Source organism: Choristoneura fumiferana, chromosome 2 (genome assembly GCF_025370935.1).
Source record: "Choristoneura fumiferana chromosome 2, NRCan_CFum_1, whole genome shotgun sequence".
Taxonomy (NCBI): Eukaryota; Metazoa; Arthropoda; class Insecta; order Lepidoptera; family Tortricidae; genus Choristoneura; species Choristoneura fumiferana.
This window is the reverse complement of record NC_133473.1, coordinates 21,375,765-21,386,516: the sequence shown is the minus strand read 5'-3', so window position 1 is coordinate 21,386,516 and position 10,752 is coordinate 21,375,765. Positions and strand designations below refer to the sequence as shown.

Below are 10,752 nucleotides of genomic sequence, written 5' to 3'. Positions count from 1 at the left end.
GTTTTGAGAAAATATTACTAATTAAACGTATACAAAATTCAAATCTATTGTCAAGAATACAATACAATAACTCTTTATTGCACACCAACATAGTAAGCAATACAGAAAACACAGGTATATACCTACATAGAGATTTTCTAAGGCAAGCAATAGGCGAATACATTAATATCTAAGGCGTATTATAAAATTTATGATTATATCTTGGACAGGCATATTTGGAAATAATTCCGATCCGCATTAGCGATCCCTTCAAATAGCGAACCTACTGTGTTAAAAATAAAGTTGTGTTAATACTTGGTGTTATGTATGTGTGTGTGTGGCTGCGTCCACAACTCCTGTCAATGTGTATTAAACGTCAGTGCGAATAGAGCAGCTCGTGGTTTCACTCGCGTCCCTATATCTAATATTGGCGACGATCCGTGTTCTACCCGCGTTATTCGGCGAAAAACAAAAAAAAAATGGCTAGTGCTAACTTTGGTATTTTAGCTACTTTTGATCATTATGTTCAAAGTTGGAGTAGTTACAAGGGCCGATTGAAGCAATATTTTATCGCGAACGACATTGATGGAACAAACGACGCGACCGGAACAAAAAGACGGGCTATTTTATTAAGCGCACTCAGTGAGGGTACGTTCAAGCTCGCAGCAGATTTGGCCCTACCGAAACAATTGGACAGCGTCCCGTATGAAGACATCTTAGGGCTCTTGGATAACCATTTCACACCAAAAAGAGTAGGGTTCGGGGAGCGTCACAACTTCTTCGCGGCGATACAACAGGCCGGCGAGTCTCATGCGCAATGGGCGGCGAGGCTGCGCGGTCTGACCGCGCACTGCGGGTTCAGCAACGTCGAAGAAGCGCTCCGCGATCGCTTCGTGATGGGAATGCGGCCCGGTCTCGAAAAAGAGAAGTTGTACGCGCAAAATATTGCAGAGCTCACGCTGGCCAAAGCCGTCGAGCTCGCCGAGAGCATTCAGTGTGCGCGCGCGGGGGCCGCGGCCGCCAACACCTCCGAGCTGTTTAAGATCGCAGAGCAAAAACCCAAAGATAGTTCGGCCAGAGTGAAGTGTGCTGCGTGTGGATACAATAATCACAAAGTGTCGGAGTGTCGTTTTAGCAATTTCGTTTGTAAAAAATGCAAAGTGAAGGGTCATTTACGTAGAATGTGTCCGAAAATTAATTACGTAGAAGCAGGGCCCAGAGACGAAGGCGACGCCGACGACGGTGAGTTGTTTAACATTCGTTCTGTTCGGGGTGAGCCTATGGTGGAAACTATTATTATTAATGGTGCTCAAATTAAATTTGAAGTGGATAGCGGGTCCGCCGTAACGGTGATATCTAACAATACGTATAAAACGTATTTCAATAACGTTCCATTATCACCTACGAACAAAAGACTACGTAGTTACACGGGTGACAACATAGTTTGTGTAGGTAGGGTCCCACTGCCGTGCACGTTCGCGGGACGTACCCACACGCTGGACGTGTACGTGGTGCGTGACGGCGGCCCCCCGCTGCTCGGCAGAGATTTTATTTGTAAATTTAATTTAGAATTAACGCCAATACACTACTTGCAAAATAATACTACCCTTGAACAGACTTACCCTCAATTGTTTTCTAACAAACTGGGATGTTTTAATAAATATAGTGTCAAATTAAAATTAAAAGACGGTTCCACTCCGTTGTTTTTTAAAGCACGGCCGATCGCTTTTGCCTTAAGGGATAAAATTGATTCGGAAATCGATAGATTGGTCGATTTAAATGTTCTCGTGCCTGTTGAACGTTCAGACTTCGCATCACCAATTGTGCCTGTGTTGAAGCGCAACGGGTCCGTTAGACTGTGCGCAGACTACTCAATCAGCATAAATAAACAATTAGTGATCGAGCAGTATCCCTTACCTACCGCTAACGAGTTATTCGCTAAATTACATAACGGGCAAAAGTTTACAAAGTTAGATTTATCTATGGCCTACAACCAGATACCGCTAAGTGAAGAATCACAAAGCTTAACGTGCATCAATACACATCGCGGTTTATATAAATATACGCGGCTAGTGTTCGGGTTGGCTAGCGCACCGGCCATCTTTCAGCGCGCCATGGAGGGGCTGCTGGCCGGGCTGGACGGCGTGCTGTGCCTGTTGGACGACGTGCTGGTCACGGGCAAGGACGATAACGAACATTTAGATAGACTTCATTGCGTTTTAAAAAGGCTACAGGATGCGGGTCTGACGCTTCAACAGGAGAAATGCGAGTTTTTCAAAGATGAAGTTAGCTATTTGGGCTACGTGATTAATAGAAACGGCTTAAAAAAATCATCGGACAAAGTTAAAGCCATTGTTGATGCCCCGGTGCCTAATAATGTGAGTCAACTCCAGTCGTTCCTCGGATTAGTGAATTATTACAGGAATTTCGTACCCGGGGCATCCACGATACTTAGTCCATTGTATGACCTATTAAAGAAAGGGGTCAAATGGCAGTGGACCCTAATTCATGATAGGGCTTTCGATAACATAAAAAAAAATCTGGCTTCGGATCAAGTGTTAGCTCATTTTAATCCCAAATTAAAGTTAGTTTTGACAGTCGATGCGTCTCCCTGGGGCCTGGGGGCGGTCTTGTCGCAGGTGGAGCCTGATGGGGCCGAGAGACCCATTTCTTTCGCTTCCCGGACCCTTAACGCAGCGGAGAAACGTTATTCGCAGATTCAGAAGGAGGCGACGGCTATAGTGTTCGGAGTGAGGAGGTTTCACCAATATTTGTATGGTAGGTCTACTCCGTTCGTTTTACGCACGGACCATAAACCCCTCATTTCTATTTTTGGACCACATCGTGGAATACCAGAAGTATCCGCTAATCGTTTGCAGAGATACGCAATGTTTTTAGGTGGCTATAACTATGTTATTGAATATATTCGCAGCGCTTCTAACAGCGCAGACTTCTTGTCGCGGGCCTGCGTGCCAGAGCCGGAGGGGAGCGGCGCGGGCGCGGGCGCGGGGAAGCTCGAAGCCGACGCGGATCTGTGCGATCGTGCCGCGTACGTTTGTTTCGTCGTAGAGGGCAGCTTACCAATAACAATAAACGAGTTGCGCGAGGAAACAAGTAAAGATGCGATACTAAAGCAAGTTATGCAATATACCTTAGTCGGGTGGCCAAAAAAATTGATAATATAAGGTATAAACCTTTTCATTTGTGCCAAACGCAGTTGTCAGTAGAAAATGGTTGTTTAATGCGTGGCCATAAGGTTGTTATTCCCGAGAGTTTGCGGAAAAAGGTTTTATTGGAGTTGCATTCGTCCCATTTAGGAATCGTGAAAACAAAGGCGGAAGCACGTTCACGATTTTGGTTCCCCGGAATAGACGAAGCAATCGAAATTTTAATCGGTACTTGCGATGTGTGTATACAGATGCGCCCTGCGCCGCCGCGCGCGCCGCTCGCGCACTGGGACTACCCGCCGCAGCCCTTTTACAGGGTGCACGTAGACTTTCTGGGTCCGCTTAATGGCAAATCGTATTTAGTAATAGTCGACGCGTACACGAAATGGGTAGAAGTCTACGATATGGGGTGCTCGACTACGACTAATGCGGTAACCGAAAAAATGTATGACTACTTATCTAGATTTGGTTTACCTCATACAATTGTAAGTGATAATGGAACGGCGTTTTGCTCTCAACAATTTGAACAGTTTTGTCAATTGAATGGTATATCGCACGTAACGTCTCCGGCCTATCACCCGGCCAGCAACGGCCAAGCGGAATGTTACGTAAAAGTAATAAAAAAAGGTATTAAATCTAGTGTTCTTTCAAGTACTAATTTAAAGGAAAGTAAACTTAAATTATTGAAGTACATTTTCGATTACAGAAATTCCATTCATTCCACCACAGGCTTCTCGCCCGCTCAGTTAGTCTATGGGCGAAAGCTAAGATCGCGTTTGGATTTGTTCAATCCGATCCAGCCACCACCGTCACCTTCGTCTGTGGACCTTGCTAATGTAGTCAGAAACAAACAGTGTTTGCAGAATGAAAAACTAAATAAACAAAACAAACAAACTTTTGAACCCGGTAACTACGTTCTTTTTAAAAAAATGTTCATCAAAATAAGCACATCTGGTGTAAAGGAATCATTAGTAAAAGAATCGGGAGAGTATTGTATAAAATTAAAGACATTTCGTCTAATTCATTTATTAAAAAGCACAAAAATCAATTGATGTTATATAAAGGATCAGTTGACAATCAAAACCTATGGGATCGTGATGACTCACCGACTAGGACACCGTCCAATACATACACTGCGCCGCCGTCACCGCCGCTGCCGCTGCCGCCACCGCCGTCGCCGCCGCTGCCGCCGCCGCCACCGCCGCTGCCGCCGCCACCGCCGACGCCGCCGCTACCGCCGTCGCTGCTGCCACCGCCGCCACCGCCGCCCCCGCTGCCATCACCGGTGCCGCCGCCAAGGCAGTCACTGCCGTTTTCGGCTAACACCAGTTTAGACTCCAACCGCGAAAGACCATCATCACCACCTCTGGATACGCAGGTTGAAGCCAATGTTCTGTCTCCGTTGAACTTGCCTGTGTCTCCTTTGGTATGTCACCAAAGAAGTCCTGAATATTATTTCACCGGGGGAAGGAAGAGTATGACTCAACCACAGTCTGCGGGTCCCTCAGAGTCTCCTGAGCGTCCTACTCCGCAACGGGCGGTGTCCTCCGAAGACGACCATTTTGAGGAGGCTAGAGAGGAACCTCCGGACGATGTCAAAAGCTATGATGAGCAGCCAATGTTATATACCCGAAAAAGGTTGCGCCCACGTCCCAAGGTTAATTATAAGGTTTAGAATTATATGCTTAGTTTTAAGGGTTGTTCCATGTTAGAGGGAAGAGATGTTATGTATGTGTGTGTGTGGCTGTGTCCACAACTCCTGTCAATGTGTATTAAACGTCAGTGCGAATAAAGCAGCTCGTGGTTTCACTCGCGTCCCTATATCTAATACTTGGGATGTATAGATATCATTTAATAATATTGTAAATCTGTTTGAAAAAATATTTATTTATACCTCGTAGAGTTTCTTGTCGGATTCTTCTGAACAGAGGTTGTTCCGAACCGGCGGTAGATTTTTTTTGACATTCGTAAGTGCTTGTTATAGCCTAAATTGAATAAAGATATTTTGACTTTGACTTTGAGTATCTTAAATGCCATAATATCATACTTATTATTTCAATAATTTTTTTGGAAATATAGCTCTATCTCTCTATCTTTACTATCGATGTAAATATCATGCCCGCTGCGCAGAGCTTTACCTAATATGCCCTTGTAATATAAGGAGATGTGGGAGGTGGTCAATAAGACTATAGCTGTAGTTGTGCGTGATGAGAACCTCTTTATTAAATCAAACTTAGGTTATATTAGTAGATTATTGTCGTGGCCTGGAAGTTGGCAATTGCTGGCTGAGTATGAGTATTAAACGGACGAGCTTGCGAGTCCGTTTAACTAATACGAAGCCAGCAATTGCTATTCCAGCCGAGACTAATATAAAGCTTTTCTCAAAAATGGTGAATAATTCTGAAATAGAATAAACTTCTTCTCAAAATATATTATAAAATTTAATTTTATTCCAATTGTTCCGTATTTCTATATATTTACCGTCTAGCTAGCACAAGATGGTCATTTGTTTCCAACTAATTTAATTCAGCTGAATCGATAGCGAGTTTGAATGTAGATACGAACCAAACGCTTTTAAAAAGGAACAACGAAACGCAGCATCTCTAAGACAGTGCTGCCAACATCAAATTTTAACTCTCTTCGAAAACCGCCTTACCGCCGTGTGCGTGCAGCGTCACCGCTCCGCTCAAAAATCAAATTCCAAAAATTCTCAAAAATCTAGCACAAACAAGAAATCAGTGTACTCAAGGCTTGATATAACGCCTGTGGACGACCAAACACCGGGGGCCCCCAGGAGCAGCGTTCCTGAAACTTCGGTGAGTGTCTTCATTTCTCTCTCGCTATCGAAGGAAATTCCCCAACATAAGTTTCGAACCGGATATATCGTTAATTATATCTGGTTAATTTGTGTACTCGCGTTTCACCTATTTGTGCTAGCTATTACAATACTCGTAATAAAATTCTATGCGCGCAGCGCGGGATCTACCGCCAGCCATAAAATATTAATATCGAGTTTCCGACCATCTCGCGTGTTATTTTGCGATAATACCGGTGTGTACAGTGAGATCTCAACGAGATCTTCCTAATTATATATAGTTTCTTAAGGTTTGAGCGATATTTTCGAAATTAAATTTCCTTATTTTCTGACCGCACGGCGCGGTAGTTGGTAACGCTCGCCTGCTCGGCGCCATAACGAGGCGACACGGCGACTGCTAAAATTTATACCTATTGCATACCGATTTATTTATACTGAAGCAGTATATTTGCTTAAATAATATTTTCTAGCGGTTTAGGTATTGCGTACCGAACCCATTTCTAGCGGCCATTGTATTTTCGTACATGACCCACCTGTGTAGTTCACGTATTTTCGTACTTGAACAAATAATTTTATTTCATTGACACAACGTGTTAAATTTTAATTTCCCCTTTTGGTTTACGAACTTTACAAAGTTTAACAAGTATCTACCTACCTAACTACAGAAATAATAAAATTATTTTTTTTTCCGAATAATTCACGATGGAACTTGAACAACTAACGTTCGAACGTGATTTAGCCCTAAATGGTATCCAACGTATTGTAGATTGTTCTAACAATTTATCTGAATTCAGAGTGCGTGTTAAGGATTTAAATTCGATAAAAAAAACATTCTTCCAAGTTCAAGGAAAAATCGAAAAACTTTCGGTAAAACTTGGCGATTTTAATAAAGATCAACATTTAGCAACGCGTAATCAATTCGATACGCTGTATTATGAAGTTCAAACAATTTTGGATACTATGAAGGAGACGCGTAGACAAAGTACCGTTAGCATGTCGGGGCCTTGCGGGCACGACGCGCGAGACCTTAACAAGGCTCATGTCAAGTTACCTACACTGTCGTTGCAATCATTTGAGGGTAAACTTACCGAATGGAATGCCTTTTATGATTTATATAAATCTCTCGTGCATGATAACGATTCCTTAACTAACGTCGAACGATTTCGTTATTTACTCTTGTCCCTAAAGGGTGAACCCTATAATTTAATAAAATCTATTCCGGTCACTGAGTCCAATTATGATAACGCCTTACAAGTGTTAATGAATCGTTATGACAATAAACGCATTATTGCAACTAAGCATTTCAATAATATATTTGATGTCGAACCGGTCAATGATAAAAACATTGAATCGAGCTTACGTAACTTGTTAAATACCTACCATGAAAACATTACGGCCTTATATTCTTTAGGATTTCCAGTGTCGGACTGGAGTTTTGTTCTTTTAAACATTTTGCTGCGCAAAATTACGCCTAATATTCGTAGACGTTTTGAATTGTCGTTACAATCGTCAAGTGACATTCCTAATGTCAAGGAATTAGTAGTTTTCCTTAACAAGGAACTATCAACGACGGAGGTGATGTCGTCTGCGCGACTGGCCCTCGGCCCGGCCTCACGTCACGCGCATGCTGCGCGCCGCGCGTTATCACTCTCTCGCTCGCATTCCGATGCACAGCATTACAAGCATACCGTGCCACAATCTTCTGACCCTTCCTTTTCACGTCACGCGCGAACTATGAGTGTTCACGCCACAACTTCATTCGATTATTTGAATAAAATTAAATGCATGTTTTGCAAAGAAAATTCTCATCCGTTATATAAATGTGATAACTTTAAAAAACTTAATTTAACTGAACGAAAACGTTTTATAACAGAAAATAATATTTGTAACAATTGTTTGTTTTTCGGTCACGAAACAAAGGATTGTAATTCGCGCCACAGTTGCCGCGTTTGCTCGCAGCGGCATCACTCTTCATTACATGAGGATATGCCCGCTCAAAACGTCACACTGACGACGGAATGTTCCACGTCCCCCGAGTCACGCTCGGTAGCGGACACTGCGTCTTCACCCACTCCATTACATGGGGATTTGGGTCCAACTAACAACAAAAATTGTACGGTTTTGTTAACCACTGCGCTAGTCAATATTCGTTCCACGGACGCTCCGCTGGCGGCGGCGCGTCCCGTGCGCGCTCTCGTGGACCAGGGCTCGCAAGCCACGCTCATCACGGAGTCGTGCGTACAGCGGCTCGGCCTGCCACGGCGCCCCGCGCACGCAAGCACGACTGTCTCGGGCATCGGCGACAGCAACGAGCGGCCGCGTGGTTACGTGATGTGTGAAGTTACACCCCACGACAAGCCTGAACCGAAGCTGTACATCGAAGCTTTAGTTTTACCAAAAATAACTAGTTACATTCCGAACATTCCGAGTTCATTCGAACAAATTCCACACCTTCAAGGTCTTTCTTTAGCGGATCCAGAACTGCGTTCTGCGCGTCCTGTCGAGCTCCTGCTGGGGTCCGACTACAGTGACAGCATACTGCTTCACGACAATATTAAAGGCCCGCAGGGCACTCCTGTGGCTATTAACAGTATCTTTGGCTACCTACTCAACGGTAGAATTTCCCATACTTCTCGCGGACTAGTCAGCACTAATCTCAGTACGTGTCAGTTGGATATTCAACTCCAAAGGTTTTGGGAACTGGAGTCTATTCCAGAGGAGACTCATCTTTCAAAAGATGACGCTTTGTGCGAGTTCATTTTCGTGAATACTCACAAACGCGATTCAACCGGTAAGTACACGGTTTCGCTTCCTTTCAAGGAGAATGCGCCTCCTTTGGGCGAATCTCGCAATATCGCCCTCTCACGTTTATCTAAACTAGAGGTCCGATTAGCACGTGATTCTATTTTACGAGCAGAATACAACAAATGTCTTCAAGAGTACTTAGACATGGGTCACATGGAGCCTGTCTCTGATTCAGTGAACGGTGACATAACTCCTTACTATGTTCCTCATCACTGCGTGGTGAAAAGGTCGGCGGCCACTACACAGCTACGTGTGGTGTATGATGCTTCATGTAAGACATCTTCGGGTCGTTCACTAAATGACAATCTCCTTACAGGACAGAAGCTTCATCAAGACATTTCCGAAGTTCTTTTAAAATATCGGCTTCATAAAATCGTTTTTACAGCTGACATCAAAATGATGTATCGCTTCATCAATGTCTGCAAGGAACATCGCGATTTTCAACGAATCCTTTGGCGATTCTCTCCTCTTGATCCTGTACAGGAATACCGCCTGTGCACGGTGACTTTTGGCGTTGCCTCGGCGCCATTTCTGGCCTTACGGACACTTCGTCAATTAGCGATTGACGAAGCAGCCAAGTTTCCACTTGCATCGCAAGTGCTTCTCAACAATGTCTTCGTCGATGACGTCGTAACCGGTGCTGATACACTGGACCAAGCCTTAGTTCTTCAACGTCAGCTCACGTCTATTTGCAAGGCGGGAACGTTCGAACTTCGCAAATGGACTAGCAATAGCTCTGAATTTTTATCTCACGTTTTAAACAATAACGATCATCAAGACGACTCCTTAATACTTTCCGCACTTGACACTGACCCTTCAGTAAAAGTACTAGGACTCAAATGGAATCCGAAATCGGATACTTTTACTTATAAGACGGACATACCTACGCGTAGATGTACAAAACGTATCATGCTTGCCGAAATCGCAAAGATTTACGATCCTTTGGGTTTTCTTAGTCCCATTACTTTGTATGTCAAGCATTTAATTCAACTCCTGTGGGTGTCAGGTACGGGATGGGACGAAGCTCCTCCTCAGGGTGTCTGTGATATGTGGTATCAATTTCTTGATGAACTTCCGTTGCTTCAAAATATTTCATTACCTCGTCATGTACTTCCAAGCGTTCATGACGTGCAACTTCATGGTTTTTCGGATGCCTCCGAGAAGGCGTATTCTGCCTGCGTATATATTCGTGTTACTGACTCGGACGGTGTCATTACTTCACATCTTCTTCTTAGCAAGACAAAGGTTGCGCCTTTGAAACGCCTATCGGTTCCACGCCTGGAACTGTGCGGTGCTCTGCTTTTATCCAAGCTCATTAAAAAGGTAAACACTGCTTACAGCAATGTCTTATCATTTAATCAAGTATTTGCTTGGTGCGATTCATCAATCACACTTGCTTGGCTTCGTTCTTCCCCGACAAGTGGCGAACTTATGTTTGTAACCGTATCGCGGAAACTACAAGCAACGTGCCTGCCGCACAATGGCATCACGTGCGATCTGCTGACAACCCCGCGGACCCCGCGTCCCGAGGGGTTCTTCCTTCACGTTTGGACCATCAACAATGGTTTCATGGACCCTCCTGGCTCACTAAGCCGCAGCCAGAATGGCCGATGTCTCACATCAATTGTCATACTGACGAAGAACGTCGTAAACACCTCTCGTCACTCATACGAGTGACTCTAATCTCGAGTTTCTTGAAAGGTTTTCTTCATTGCCTAAAATGTTGCGCGTCGTAGCATTAATCTTTCGATTTTATCATAAATGTCGAAAAACGCAATCTTACTCGACTAAGTTTTATTACCATTCCAGAGACCAAGCAGGCTCTCAATCGAATAATTTTGATAGTTCAATCGGAGCAGTTTTTCAGCCGACATCTCGCGTCTTCAGGACGACGACAGATGTACTAAACGTCTTCAAAAACTTAAAACTTTCATAGATGATGCCGGACTGCTCAGGGTCGGCGGCAGAATAAATCGTGCTAACGTT

The 10,752-nt window shown here is 44.0% G+C and overlaps 1 protein-coding gene across 1 annotated transcript; it reads left to right on the top strand.

Annotated features, from left to right (window-relative positions):
• Positions 1-347: 347 nt before the first annotated feature.
• LOC141445583 (uncharacterized) lies at positions 348-4,027 on the top strand (the record flags this gene model as incomplete). The annotated part of the gene is given in 2 exon segments (XM_074111423.1): positions 348-1,221; positions 3,947-4,027. Coding segments are annotated over 2 exon segments (798 nt in total). The 3' UTR covers positions 3,982-4,027.
• Between the last annotated feature and the right edge of the window lie 6,725 nt (positions 4,028-10,752).